The sequence below is a fragment of the Cervus elaphus genome, chromosome 21 (assembly GCF_910594005.1).
Source record: "Cervus elaphus chromosome 21, mCerEla1.1, whole genome shotgun sequence".
Lineage (NCBI taxonomy): Eukaryota > Metazoa > Chordata > Mammalia > Artiodactyla > Cervidae > Cervus > Cervus elaphus.
The window spans coordinates 71,209,323-71,224,923 of NC_057835.1; the positions used below are offsets into that span (position 1 = coordinate 71,209,323).

The 15,601-nt window shown below is 43.4% G+C and overlaps 1 protein-coding gene across 5 annotated transcripts in view; it reads left to right on the forward strand.

Moving 5' to 3' along the window:
- The window catches only part of CDH17 (cadherin 17), an 86,552-nt gene that overhangs the window by 20,306 nt on the left and 50,645 nt on the right, over positions 1–15,601 (forward strand). For all 5 annotated transcript variants that reach the window (XM_043880455.1, XM_043880458.1, XM_043880460.1 and 2 more), the window contains exons 2-3: positions 1,042–1,112; positions 6,312–6,410. In XM_043880455.1, coding sequence (XP_043736390.1) covers positions 1,062–1,112; positions 6,312–6,410 — 150 coding nt within the window. In that variant the 5' untranslated portion in view covers positions 1,042–1,061. The remainder of the gene's footprint in view (positions 1–1,041; positions 1,113–6,311; positions 6,411–15,601) is intronic.

Below are 15,601 nucleotides of genomic sequence, written 5' to 3' on the forward strand. Positions count from 1 at the left end.
TAAGTTCAATGTAAATAACTTTAAAAAATTTTAAAAAAAGAAGTAAAACAAGATCATCTACAATTCCTCAAGGCAATAAAATAATTGGAATTTTAGTGAAGTGAATGCATCCTTCATTTCCTTGTTTTTTTGTTGTTTTGTTTTAGCAGTCCAATATTATGATAGGCAACAGTCCTGCTTTACAGACCATGTGGAAAATTTGTCTCAGATCTTAAAATCAGTTAGTCATGAAAAGATAAGAATAGGAAAAAAATCGGTTAGTCATGATGTATCTTAGGGTGAAAGGTTTATTTTTTGTGAAATGTGAAGGCACAAGGAAAGAGGAAAAATAATGTTGAGTAGGAGAGAAGAGGGGCAGAGTCTGGATTCTTATTGGGTTGCTTTGGGAGTAATAAATACATTTTTTCCTTTGGTGTATTGTACAGTTAACAGCAAGGTTTAGAAGACCAAAGAGGTGGCTGGTGAGGTTGTTGAATGAAGGATTGGGAACATTCTTGGTTCTTCCTCCTTGAAGAATCTCACATATTTGCAGCTGTGAATCAGAACCACTAAAATTTTAGCATCTCGTTATTTTGGAATTTGCGCATCTCCTCTGTCCATATAATGAGGGTCTTCATTGCAGCACACGGGGGCTTCTCTAGCTGTGGTGCAGAAGCTCACTAGTTGCGGTTTCTCTATCTGCCCCCAGGCACAGGGGCTCTTAGTTCCTCTACTAGGGACTGAACCCTCGTCCCCAGCATTAGGAAGGCGGATTCTTAACAACTGGACCACTAGGGAAGTCCCCATTTAAGACTCTTTAAGTGAAGAAGACTGATAAAGTGAAGCGGTCAAGATGGAGTTAGCATAAGCTTGTTTCAGGATATTGACTTGGTACCAGGGAGGTATGGGAAGACCAGACTGTTCCACAGAGGACAGGCTGGCCTTCAAAGATGCCATCCTGCTGGGTTTATAACTGAGTATCGTCCAGTGATCCTTTGTGCTTGGGTAAACATGGTTTTAACAGGATGGGAACTAATCAACTTGTCTCCGGTTTATTCACAGGAGTTTGAATAAGGAAAATTATGGCAATGCAAGCCCAGCTACACTGCCTCTGTCTCCTCACACTTTACTTGGTAAGAGAAGAGAATTGTTCTTTCTGTATTTAGTGGACTATTTCTAGCCCGTATCGGGGAAGCAGCAGCTATCATCACGTAAAAAAAAAGCCTATCAAATTAACTTATTGTGAACAAAGCACACAGCTTACCCCAATGGGCTGCTTTTGATGAAATGGCTGTAAGTTATATGTCTAACTTTCAACTAGGGAGACGCTTTCTCCTCAGCTCTTATAAGCCAATGCCCCTTCACGGGCAAGTGTTAAACAATTCATCTACTCAGTTTCAGACCTTCACATACAGCTCAGGGAATCTGGAAAGAAAAGTATACTGATACATGTGTTAATCTATATCCCTTAGTCTTGACTTTATTTATTTTTTCTTTAACCGTGGTTAAATTACCACCATAATTAAGAAAAGCATTTTCTCCATTTTTGACTCTGCTCTGCTCTGTACTTTTGTTCCCATATATGGCTTGGACTTTTTTTGGCCAAATTTGTCCTTAGTCACTTGTTGAGCTAACCCTATCGACTCAGGCTTCTAGAAGTTGGAGCTGAATGGAACGTGGGGAGACCAGTCCAGACCTCAGGTAGATAGAGGGATGCTGTCTTCCCTTTTGTCATGAGGTTCATAAGGGTCATACACTTGCCAGATTTGTTGTGTTATGAAGCAAAGTTATGGGGAAGCATTTGCTTTCTCCTTAGAAGGAAGCTACTAGATCCTCTTACCTCTAATCTTGGTTCCTTTCTTTGAAAACCCAAATATAACATCGAATTTCAAGTTCCAGAGAGCCCCTGAGAGTCTACACAGTTCAAAATATTTAGAGTGACATATAGCCGTACTTGTAAACTTACCAGAGCATTCCTCCTGAGGGGAAAAGCTGCAATTTGAACCTTATGAGCACTGTGCATCCTTATAGCCTAGGCCTCGAAGCTTGTCCTTAGGACTGCCAAAAAACACCACATGACTTCTCTCCTCTTCCTACCTTCTCATATGTGCTTTGCAGTCTATATTATGGCAGAATGGTGAAATCAGTGCCTAGTTCAAACTTGGCACTGCTGTTGACTGGTGATAGGAACTTGGGTGAGTTACTACACTCTGAACCTCAGCTTTCTGCCCTGTGAAATGGGTCTAACAAGAGGAATTGCCTTGTGTGGCAACTAAATTAGATCATATAAAGCCCTTGGATCAGTGACTGGCACAGTCTAAGGTCTTGATAAATATTAGCTATAATTATTACTACCACATTTTAAATATTCAGTAATTACACTCATATGGACCCTGGCCTCCATGAGGAAGGCTGTGTTTTAGTCATCTTTGCAGCCTCAGCACATAGCACAGTGCCAGGAACAAGGTAGAAGCTAAATACATAATTATGGATTCATATTAGGAAACAACAGTGAGCTCTAAGAAAGAGCGAGAAGATTCTATCATGATAATTTAACATTAGCAGGCTCAACGGCTTCTGATCTGAGATGGGGCTATGCATTTTTCTTCCTAGATAGAGGGTGAAAATAAGTTTTCCTTTTCCTTACTTTCATTTTCCTTACTCTCACCATAGTGAGGTTTCTACCTGGAATAAGAAATATGGCCCAAACCACTGCTGGCAGCAAGAGCGTTGCCCGGGAGACAGCCCAGTGCTCGGCTGTCTCTGGGTGAAGGACGGAGGCTGCGACCTGCGGGGTGGGGTCTTGGGGCACTGGGCGGAGCCGTGTCTCTTCTGCCCCCTCACCCCTACGCCCAGACCTCTCCTGTAAAGACTGCAACTTCACTGGGTGCTTCTTTCTTTCAGCATCAGGCTTTTATCTGGCAGAGGTTATTTATCATTTATTACATACTATAGTGGTTCTCCCATTCTTTTGTGAGAACTGGTTCTCTTAGGGGATTAGAAACACTGCATGAATATATGGGAAGGGCACTGAAGAGAGGATTTGGGAGCGTGCTGAGTAGGGATGCAGGGAAATCAGGGAGAAGCCAACTCTTTTAGAATTGTGCCTGGGACTCTGCTTCCTGCAGAAGGAAGAAGAGCTTGAAATACTTACTGTGTAACCAATGCAGAGAACTCTTGTCGTAAAGTACAATGGAGGTGGCTCCTAGGCAGGCAGATCTGACAATTGCGAGTGTCCTCTGCTGGCCTGGAAGGCAGTGGGGCCACATGGTGGAGAGTTGGGGCTTGGTGGTCCAGCCCATTGGCACCATTCCACAGTAACACCAACTATCTGTGCCTCTGCTAGGGGGATTCTCTTGAGAGACTTCCCTGATATTGATGAGGATCTTAAGAAATGACATGTGTGGAGGATCTCATTCCATAGCAGGAAACACTCAAAAATATCAGTTCCATTCGCTTCCTACCTTTCACCTCTTTATGCAAGATGGTGGGTTTTATTCCTCCAACTCTTTCACAAGTTATCACCGTAACATTCTTCCCAGTTCTGGCACTATGGCTCATTGACTCGTGCATTTTGAAATCTTTATAGCTCAAATAGCCCTGATATGAGAACCCAACCCTACTTTGAACCTTGCCACTGAGACCTCTCCTTTTTTCCTGATAGGTAAGCCAGCTTGTCCACCGAGGAAAAATGCAGGCTTGTGGGTGAGGTTTGCCTGACTAATGTAGTTTTCCTGTAGGGGCCGCCACCGGTGTGATCAGCTGAAAGACAGACTGCTTACTGATGGGAGCAGAAAGCTGATGAAATGAAATGAATGAAAGTCGCTCAGTTGTGTCCGACTCTGTAACCCCAATGGCTATACAGTCCATGGAATTCTCCATTTCAATTCCATTCTCCATGGAATTCTCCAGGCCAGAATACTGGAGTGGGTAGCCCTTCCCTTCTCCAGGGGATCTTCCCAACCCAGGGATTGAACCCAGGTCTCCCGCACTGCAGGTAGATTCTTTACCAACTGAGCCACAAGATGGACTGCTTACTGATGTGAGCAGAAAGCTGATGAAAGCAGTGTGCTATTAAGCAGTAGCCCCTCAAAAAGCACTGCCCTCATCCTGTATCCACCATGGCACCCACTTCTTGTGCCCTGCCTTCCAGAGGGGCCAGTGGAGCTGGAGAAGATGTGGAAAGAAGCGGGAGAGAAGATGAGCCCTCAGAGGAAGATACACCTTGAAAGGAACTGATGAACTAGGAGTCTGTATGGTTATTGTGTCAGTTAAGAAGTCCTTTAGCTACGAGCAAATTTAGAGTGTCTCCAGTCAACAGGGATTTATTTTTTCATTAGACAACAACAATCCTGTAGTGGGCAGTCCTGGGCAGGTTTAGCAGTTCTGTGATGTTATCAGAGACCTGGGCTTCTTTATCTTTGCTCCACCATTATTTGAGCTGGTTTATCCCCCATGGTTTCATGACAGCTGCCACAGCTACAGACAGGGGACCACTGCCTGAACAAGAACAAGGAAAGAGGAAGGGCCATGCCACCCACATCTGTCCTTTTTCATCAGCTTGGTTCAGTTCAGTTCAGTCACTCAGTCATGTCCGACTCTTTGTGACCCCGTGGACTGCAGTACACCAGGCCTCCCTGTCCATCACTAACTCCTGGAGTTTACCCAAACTCATGTCCATTGAGTTGGTAATGCTGTCCAACCATCCCATCCTCTGTTGTCCCCTTCTCATCAAGAGAACAAAAGCTTGACTACAAACATCCCCCCACCCACACCCTGACCCAGCAGACTCCACCTTTCGTTTCATGAACCAGAACTGAGTCACTTGGCCATGATCTTTCCTGCAAAGGAGACTGGGAAAGAGATCATTTGTCTTTCCAAGGGATAGAGGTTGACAGTGGCTGCAAGGGCAGCTAACTCTGAAGGGGAGGGAAGTTCCAAATTCCAAAACCTCTGTGTTCTTGTTTGTTACTGCTTTTTTGTTGGACACCCAGATCAACTCAGTCAAGGTTTAATGAGCCATAGTACAAGATCTTTTTCCCCATCATTTCATCCTAATTGTTTTTGGGTTATTTATCGCGTGTTTCTGTGGCCAGAGTGTACTTGCTCCATACAAAGAAATGGAAAATAAATCTCTTCTCCCCAGTTTTTCTTTCTTTTTTTTTGGTTTTACCTGTCCAGTTCTCCAAGCCATTAACTTCCCATATCATTCTAATCTATCCCACCCCTGACTCCCGCCACAGGAGGAGAGCGGAAGGACCACTCAGGAGGGGCACTGACGTCGGGTGTCGTGCTAGATGCCTCATTCCAGGGGTGCCCACTGTGGTGGGTTTATAGCTGGCGGTCCCTTCCTGCGTGCTGCTCTGCCTCGCGACTTCCTTCAGTGATCCTCGTTGGGGGGAGACAAAGGGATGGCAGGAACTACCGCTGAATGTGCCCCCTTGCACACTCCCCATGCTGCAGATTTCCTGCCAGGCTGTCTCAGCCACCTCTGCTCCTTCTAGTGGGTAATGGGGCCGTGGCTTAGCGCGGCTAAGAGTGGTCTGGAATTGTAGGTTCGAATCCTGCTTCCTGCACTGTGAGCAAATGACTTAACCTTTCTGCATCTCAGTCTCATCACCGGTGAAACAGAGCTAGTGATGATAATTTACCCTGTAGGATTATCAACGTGGTTAAATGTGCTTAGGACAAAGCTCAGCATACACTAACGTAACAAATGTGAGCTCTTTCTGCTGTGTGCCAGGCAAGCATTGTACTAAACAGGTCCATGTATTTTTCCCCCTTATGGATTCAATTGTCTTTGAGGTGCCTGAATTCTAGCATGCTGGGGATCTGCCATGGACTTCCTTATAAACTAATGAGAGTGGAATGGAGGGGTTTTAAGAAACTTGTGTCAACCAGGTAGAATTGAATGGCATCGTGGCCTTGTGGGACGACGATCACCAGTTTTCCTTCAGCTAGAACCTAGTGTGTATGCCATGTCAGCCGCTCATGGGTTCTACCCTGGTCAAGTGACTAACCCTCTGTGAGCCTCATTGAAAACACGGCAGTGTTAATTTTCCCCCTCAGGCTGATTGCTTGAATCACCTTGAATGAGAAAAGCAATGCTAGGCTGCTGGCAAACCATCTTGACGTAGTGGAGCCTCAACAAATGTGAGAACCCTTCCTGCCTATTTTGATTTGATTTTACTTTTTTTTTTTTTTTTTAGCCATGTTAGAATCTTAGGTTTCATATATCACTCCTGGAACCATAAGAAAATCATCAAGTGGCACATATACATTCATAGTACATGGTGTTGCTAATTTTCTCTTTTTCTTTCATCTTTTAACAGACAACTGGATATGGGCAAGAGGGAAAGTTTAGTGGACCTCTAAAACCCATGACTTTTTCCATTTTTGAAGGCCAAGAACCGAGTCAACTCATATTCCAGGTAAGGGCTACTCTTAGTCCCTGTCATCTTGATTTTGTAGGCTCTCTCCATGGACTTTTACTCCTTTATCTACTGGACACCCTGAAATAAAATAGAGGCCTAGGAAATCTCATTATGGAGAATGGTTTCAGGAGCCAAGAGACGAGCAGCCTCAGTAATACCAGGCGTCCTCATTCGGACTTCCTCAGTGGTATCTGGGGTATCCCCCATCCCTGAGGTGGGGACCTTAGGGCCTGTAGACTCCGACCCTCCCCGGGGGTGGGAAGGGAACCAGTCTTGGAAGGGGGTGGTTATCTGAGTCCTGGTCTGTTCCGTGAGCTGGCTGCTTGCCGAGTTTGAAGATGCAAATTCTCTGGATTAGCGCTGGAATAGCCTGCCTTCCTGGAGAAGGAAATGGCAACCCACTCCAGTATTCTTGCCTGGAGAATCCCGTGGATGGAGAAGCCTGGTGGGCGATAGTCTATGGGGTTGCAGAGTCGGACACGACTGAGCAACTAACACACACACACAGCCTGCCTTCCCCGCTGCCTCCTCTGCGCCCGTCTCTAGGCCTCACCCAGGCGTTGGCCGAGACACACTGGGAGGCAGGCATCTTGTTTACTTAGTTAACTGAGAGAAGCCTCAGATTGAGGGTGGACGCCAGGGGCTTGAAGGGCAAGATACTTCAGCTTTAGGGGCACTGAAGTAATCCTGGAAACATAATGGACAGAGGGAGAAAAACATACTACTGCATTGGTCAGAAACCCCCTGGGGAAGCCTGCTTGGCCCTGGAGTGGTTGAAGAGGCTTTGATGGGCCTTAGGGGGTGCCCATGACTCCCTGCCCCATGCACTGGGGGAGCAACAGGGTTGCTAAACTACTGTCTGAGTTGGGTATGCCTTCTGTTAAGTTCCCCGCATCTCTTTTGTTGGACGGTTCCCATCCACAGAGGAGGGCCTGAAAGCTGCCTCTTCCCACCTTCTGTCATTTGGTACCAGATCAGTGCGAAGTGGCCCTATTATATGAGCTGGTGGGGGTGCACAGGTATCTCTGTGCCCCCGCTGTGGGGTGTTGCAGAGGCTTTGACCTCTCCTGTCAGGGGAGTCAGGCCCTGAGGGAGGAGCAAATGCTTTGAGAGCTTAGACAGAAGAGCACTTCAGCAAAGGCACAGCTGGGACACCTGCCCTGTGCCGGGAGAGGGCAGGGCGTGCCTGGGTTCTGGCAGAAGGCCAGTGAGGCCGGGAAGCTGTGGGCCTGGAGAAGGAGGTAGGAGCGGAGGCCGCAGAGAGAGGAAGGACCCTGACTTCTAAGGGTCTTAGATTTCCCCCCAGAGGAGCAGGCCTGAATCAAGTCTCCATTCAGGGCTGCAAAGTGGAGGGGGCTGGAAAACAGGAGAGGATGCCAGGAAACTGGTTGGGAGTCTCTGGCAAGGGCCACTTAGGGGAAGATCTCCTCGTTAACTGACTCTGTCTCCCTCGCCAGGGAGCATTTAGTTAGAGATTTCTCATTTACATTTGGAAAGTCCTTTTCATTTGTGTGTTTTTATGCTTCATAAGTTGGTAAGAATGCTGTGGGCCAGGCACACATTCATCTCCTTTTATGAACTGTGCAGAAAGTGCCTACTGTTACAAGATGCTGTGCTGGGTCCTGGGGGTGCAGGATGAGACCCACAGCATCCCTGCCCCCAGAGAGCTCTTGGGTAGCAGAAGGAGACTAACCAGAAAGCAAACAGTGCAGTGGAAGGTTCTGATTGGAGGCTGGTGGGCTGCAGAGGGGACCAAGTGCAGGCGGAGAAAGAGTGGTCGATTTTAAGAGTGGAGGGTAGTCGTTGGACAGAAAAGGTTTCATTGGACCCCTGAACTGAGTATTTAAAGTTGACCAGGCACTCCCCAACAGAAAGAAGGCCCTGAGGACTAGATGGAAAAAAAATAAGGGGGCATGCATTTAGCAAGAAAATGAAAGATGGCAGGTGGTTTAGGGTGGGAGGGGGTGTGAGGAGAAGGAGAGACTGCTGAGGGTGGGGGGTTGGTGTGGGGGTCCAGACTGGCTGTTTAACCTGTGCCAGGCGGCAGGACCCACTAGGACGTTAAGGAAGGGGTGAAGGAGTTAGGCTGTGTTTGCCCAGACCTACTCTGTGATCGCTTTGAGGGTATGATGAGGGGAGTGAGCCTGGAGGTGGGAAGGGTCTTGGGACACTGTTTGCCATAGAACCACTGGGACGTGATGGAAGCCTGGTGTAAGCAAGTATAAACGGGAGTGGAGGGGAGGGGAGGGGTGGGAGCAATGCCAGGGGGTCCCAGGTGCTGGAATTGGTTACCGAGTGAGCGCAGGCAGTGAGAGAAGGTGTTGAGGCTAACTCTGGGGTCTCTGGATTGCTTGACTGGCTGGTTCATGGTGTCATTCAGAGAGAGAGAGAGAGAAGGAGAGGAGGGAAAGTTTATGGGAAAGTAAGTTTTAGCCTTGTTGAATTTAATCTGTGGGGTTAGTGAGGTGGAGATGTTTAGGAGACAGTGGCCACATGAGTTTGGAGCTGTAGGCCAGGGAGTCTTCCTCTCACAGTTGCTAATCCAGGGCTTGGGTTTGAAAGCCCATCTGTAGTGAGTACCTCAACTACCCACAGGGGCCAGGTAGACGAGGAATGGTACTATCTTGGGATAAGAAAGGCAATAACAAAAAAGAAAACAGATGTAGAAAACCCCCAACTGTGCAAATGTGAAATTAAAAGTCTTCTGACACTTGGTTTCAGCCTGTGGGACACAGGGGACAATGGGGAGCATGGCAAACTGTGGGTGCCTCAGAGGGCAGAGGCTCAGTGCAATTCCAGATAATTTCTCAAATCAGAATTTGTGTATGGTATTACAGGATTTCATGATTTTTTCCACAAAAGTCAGACATTTTTCTATTTATGTAGAATTTCCTAAGAATCTAGATATTTCCTAAGAATAAAAATCTAAGAATATTGGCACAGTTAAAAGAAAAAATCATCCTATAATCAAAGCAAAAGCTATCTGTGGGCCAGAGAGTCTGCCGTCACTTCTTCGGGCAGAAAGGAATGGATGTTCTGTGAGTACAGGTCCATGTCTCGTTCAACAGAATCAGAACTGTGTATAGTTTTGATGTACTGAACTGCACAATCTCCAACTTACAAACATCACAGACCTAGAAATTGCTTCTTAGGACCCTTTCACAGTCTCTGAGGATTCCAGCCAGTAAAATCATTCTTTGGGTTGCTCCACTTTATTTTCTGTTCTTTTTCCATCAGTCATGCTACAAAGCTTATCTCTTCTAGGCAGGAAATGAGAGGCCCGTTGTCATGGCTGAAAGTTCTTGTGTATGGGTGTGTGTGTTACAGTGGAGAAGTATGAGATGGAGGAGATTTCCTTCTAGAATCTCAGAGTCTTTGCGCTAGAAAACACCTTAGAGACTTTTTGTACCAACTGCTTGTTTTACAGATAGGGAAACTGAGGCTTAAATAAGTTAATGGCATGACTGATATTATAACCCTGCTGTTCTCATGTTCTAGTCGAGTCTGTCATGCTACCCAACACCATATATGGCTTCCCAGGCGGCACTGGGTAGAGAACCCTCCTGTCAGTGCAGGTAGAAATAAGGGACGTGGGTTCAATCCCTGGGCTTGGGAAGATCCCCTGGAGAAGGGCATGGCAAGCCACTCTGGTATTCTTGCCTGGAGAATCCCATGAACAGAGGAGCCTGGTGGGCTATAGTCTATAGGGTCACACAGAGTCAGGCACAACTGAAGTGACTGAGATGCATGCAACACCATATGCAAAAATTAACTCAAAATGGATTAAAAACCTAGATGTAAGACCAAAACCATAAAACTCCTAGAAGAAAACATAAGCAGAACACTCTTTGGTATAAATCATATCTGTCTTCTAAAGCAAAGGAAATGAAAGCAAAAATAAGCAAGTTAAACCTAATTAAATTCCAAAGTTTTTGCATAGCAAAGGAAATCATTGATAAAATGAAGACAACCAACAGAATGGGAGAAAATGTTTGCAAATGATATAACTGATAAGGGGTTAATATCCAAAATATACAAAGAGCTCATACAACTCAATATCAGAAAACAACCTAACTAAAAAAATGGGTGGAAGACTGAGATAGACATTTTTCCAAAGAGGACATGCAGAAGGCCAACAGGCACTTGAAAGATATTCAACATTGTTAACCCTCAGAGAAATGTAAGTTAATAAACTTTAGAAATGATCCCTGAAAGTATAGTCTTGAGAAATGCAAATTTAAACCACAAAGAGATAGCACCTCAAGTTGTCAGAATGGCTATCCTCAGAAAGAGCACAGATAACAAAGGTTGGTGAGGATGTGGAGAAAAAGGAACTGCTCATGCACTTTTTATTGGGAATATAAATTGGTGCAGTCACTGTGGAAAATTGTATGAACATTTCTCGAAAAATAGAACTACCATATGACCCAGTGATTCCACTCCTGGATATATGTGAAAGAAAATGAAAACACTAATTCAGAAAGATACATGCACCCCAATATTCATAGTAATAGTATTTACAGTCGCCAAGATATGGAAGCAACCTAAGTGTCCATCAATGGATGAATGGATACAAAATATGTGAAACACACACACAATGGAATACTCAGTTCAGTTCAGTCACTCAGTTGTGTCCGACTCTTTGCGACCCCATGAATCGCAGCATGCCAGGCCTCCCTGTCCATCACCAACTCCTGGAGTCCACCCAAACCCATGTCCATCAAGTTGGTGATGCCATCCAGCCATCTCATCCTCTCTTGTCCCCTTCTCCTCCTGCCCCCAATCCCTCCCAGCATCAGGGTCTTTTCCAATGAGTCAACTCTTCGAATGAGGTGGCCAAAGTATTGGAGTTTCAGCTTCAGCGTCAGTCCTTCCAATGAACACCCAGGACTGATATCCTTCAGGATGGACTGGATGGAATACTACTCAGCCATAAAAAGAACTTCCCTGCTGGCTGAGACTGTAAAGAATTTGCCTGCAGTGCAAGAGAACCAGGTTTAATCCCTGAGTCGGGAAGATCCCCTGGAAAGGGAATGGCAACCAACTCCTGTATTCTTGCCTGGAAAATCCCATGGACAGAGAAGCCTGGCAGGCTACAGACCATGGGGTTGCAAACAGTCAGATGTGACTGAGCAACTAACACTTTCACTTTCATAAAAAGAATGAAAATTTGCCACTTGCAGCAATATGGATGGACTGATAGGGTATTATGCTAAGTGAAATAAATCAGACAGAGAAAGAGAAATATTGTATGAAATCATTTATATGTGGAATCTGAAAAACAGAACAAACTAGTGACTACAACAAAAAAGACTCATAGGCACAGAGAACAAACTACTGGTTACCAGTGACAGGTTGGGGGAAAGGAAGGGGCAAGATAGATGTAGGGGATTAACAGGTACAAACTATTATGGACAGCAAGTGGATCAAACCAGTCCATCCTAAAAGAAATCAACCCTGAATATTCCTTAGAAGAACTGATGTTGAACCTGATACTCCAATACTTTGGCCACCTGATGCAAAGAGCTGACTCAGTGGAAAAGACCCTGATGCTGGGAAAGATTGAAGGCAGGAGGGGAAGGGGACGATAGAGGATGAGATTGTTGGATAGCATCATTGACTCAATGGAGATGAGTTTGCGCAAGCTCCAGGAGATGGTGAAGGACAGGGAAGCCTGGTGTGCTGCAGTTCATGGAGTTGCAACGAGTTGGACACAACTTAGCAACTGAACAAGAACAAATAATCTACAGGGACGTATTGTACAACAGAGGAAATAGGACCAGTATTTTGTCGTAACTATTAGTGGAATATAACCTTTAAACGTTGTGAATCACTATGTTGTACCCTCTAATTTATATAATATTGTGTGCTGTGCTGTGCATTGCTTTGCTTAGTTGCTCAGCCTTGTCCGACTCTCTGTGACCCCACGGACTGCAGTCCTCCTGGCTTCTCTGTCCATGGGGATTCTCCAGGCAAGAATACTGCAGTGGGTGGCCATGCCCTCCTCCAGGGGATCTTCCTAACCCAGAGAATGAACCCAGGTTTCCTGCATTGCAGGTGAAGTCTCTACCACCTGAGCCACCAGGGAAGCCTATGTAATATTGTGCTTCAATTTAAATTAAAAAGTAGGTTACATGGCAAAAAATAAAATAAAATCTGACATCTCAGGGAAAAAAAAAGCACTTCATACTCTCTCCATCTTTGGATGTAGAGATGATGTGGAAAACTCAGCTTTGGTAAGATGTATTCTGAGCTCTTTATTCCAGTGGTAGCAAGGAGTTGTCCCAGTCCCCTCATCTGTACCACTCAAAGAACTTCTTACCTGAAGTCAGGGAGGCACAAAACAAGCTTATTGCCCCATGAGGTTGATCCTTGCACTATTAACATATCTTCTAAAAAAGAAAGAAAGAAAAGGAAGGAAGGAAGGAAGGAACTACACATCTACGGATTTCTTTCACTGAAGATTTGCAACTGTCCCCAGCTCTGTACTCTCAGGGGCTTCCAGATGAAAGAATTGTATGATACATTTCTGAGATATGTCATTTTTTGCCTTTTCTCTTTGTAATGTATGAGATGTAACTCACATATCTTAAGATTTGCCCTTTTAAAGTGGCCAATTCTTTGGTTTTTAATATATCATAAAAATATGCAACCATCACCACTGTCTGATCCCAGAACACTTTCTCCAGCCTCAAAGAAACCCTGTACCCACTGGCAGTCACTCTTTCCTCTCCTCCCAACTCCTGGCAAACACTAATTTACTTTCAATCTCTATAGATTTGCCTTCATAAAAATGAAATCATATAACATGTGACCTTTTGTGTATAGTGTCTTTTACTTAGCATAATATTTTCAAGGTTCATCCATATTGTAGCAGGTATTAGTATCCACTCCTTTTTAATAGCTGAATAATATTCCATTGTGCGAATATACTACCTTTTGAATACCATTTATCATTTGATGGACATTTATGGCTATTACAAAGTAATGGTATTATGGACATTCATATACAATTTTTCGTGAGGACATATATTTTCCATTCTCTTGAATATATACCTAAGAGTAAAATTTCTGAGTCGTGATGAATTTAATATTTAGCCTTTTGAATAACTGTAAAATTGGTCTGCAAAACAACTGAACTATTTTACATTCCCACCAGCATTATATAAGTGTTCTGATTTCTCCACATCCTTGGCAACGCTTGTTACCATTTTTTTTTTTTACTTTTATTAAAGCTATCCTAGTGGAGTAGAGTGGTTTCTTTGTGGTTTGGGTTTGCATTTCCCTAATGTTTAATGTTAATATCTTTTAATGTACTTATGAGCTATTTGTATCTGTTCTTTGGAGAAATGTCTCTTCAAATCCTTTGCCTATTTTTGAATTGGATTATGTCTTTTTATTGTTGTAAGAGCTGTTTATATATTCTGCATAAAGTTCCTTATCATACAAATAATTTGCAAATACTTTCTCACATTCCATAGGTTATCTTTTCAGTTTCTTGGTGATGTCATTTGAAGCACAAAAGCTTTTAATTTTAAAGTTCAATTTATTTATTTTCTGTTTGTGCTTTTGATATAATCTAAAAAACTATTGCCTGATCAAGAGTCATAAAGTTTTATGCCTGTGTTTTCTTCTCAGAGTTTTATAGTTTTAACTCTAACATTTAGGTCTTTGATCTATTTTTAGTTTTATTGTGCATGGTGCAAGGTAGGGATCTAACTTCATTTTCTTTTGCATGTGAGAATGCAGTTGTTCAAGCATCATTTGTTGAAAACACTATCTTTTCCCCTTGAATAATCTTAGCACCTTTGTTGGAAATTAATTTGACAGTAAATACAAAAGTTTATTCTGTACTCCTGATTTTGGTTCCACTGATCTATATGTCTATCCTTATGCCATTGCCATAAGCTTATTGCCTCATGAGGTTGATCCTTGGGTTATTAACATATCCTCCAAAAACAAAAGAAAGAAATTCTTATGCAGTTCTAATATTGTACCTTTGTAGTAAAGTTTGAAATGAGGCACTGTTAAGTCTCCCAACTTGGTTCTTCTTTTTCAAGATTGTTTTGGTTATTCTGGGTCTTTTATATTTTTACCTAAATTTTAGGATCATCCCGTTAATTCCACAAACAAGACATAGGTAATTTTGATAGGGATTGTGTTGAATCAATATCTCAACTTAGGGAATATTACTATCTTGAAAATCTTGTTTTTCAGTTTTTAATCATGGGGTGTTTTGCATTATTTAGATCTTTAATTTCTTTCAACAATGATTTGTAGTTTTCAGTTTACAACTCTTGTATTTCTTAGGTTAAATTTATTTTGAAGTATGTTATTCTTTTTAATCTTATTGTGTATGGAGTTGTTTTCATAACATCACTTTCAGCTTTATTTTTTGCTAGTGTATAGAAATAGTATTGAGTTTTGTATATTGATCTTTTGTCCTGCAGCCTCACTGGACTTGTTTATTTGCTGTAAAATTCTTTTTAGATCCCTTAGGATTTTCTATATATAAGATCATGTCTCCTATGAATAGAGGTACTTTTACTTTCCAATCTGGATGACTTTTATTTTTCCTCTTGCCTAGGATCTCGAGTATAATATTAGATAGGAAGTCCCCTACGTACGAATGAGTTCTGTTCTGAGAGTGCATTCTTAAGTCCAATTTGTTCATAAGTCCAACAAAGTTAGCCTAGGCACCCAATTAACACAGTTGGCTATAGAGTACCATATTATAACTGATTTATAATACTTTTCACACAAATAATATGCAAAAAACAAACATAAAAAATAAGGAAAACATTTTTAACCTTACAGAATAATACCTTGAGAAGTACAGGACAACATCTGACATACAGAGGCTGGTACAGAGTGAATAGGCAAGAAGAGTTCCTGATCTGAAGAGGGAGAGGAGGTGGGAGACGATAGAGCTGAAGCATTGTCAGCAGTAGGAGACGGAGGGCAAGCTGCGATTTCACTCCCGCCTGATGTTGATAGCACAGGTTCTGGTTCCTTGCTGGATTCAATTCTACCTACCCTTTTGATAAAATGATCCAGTGATGCCTGGGTAGTGCCTCTTTTTTTCTCATCATAGATGATATCTTGGGCTGGAAATTAAGACACCATACTTCTCACTCTATACAGTGCGTGCTCGCTCAGTCGCTCAGTCGCTCAGTCGTATCTGACTC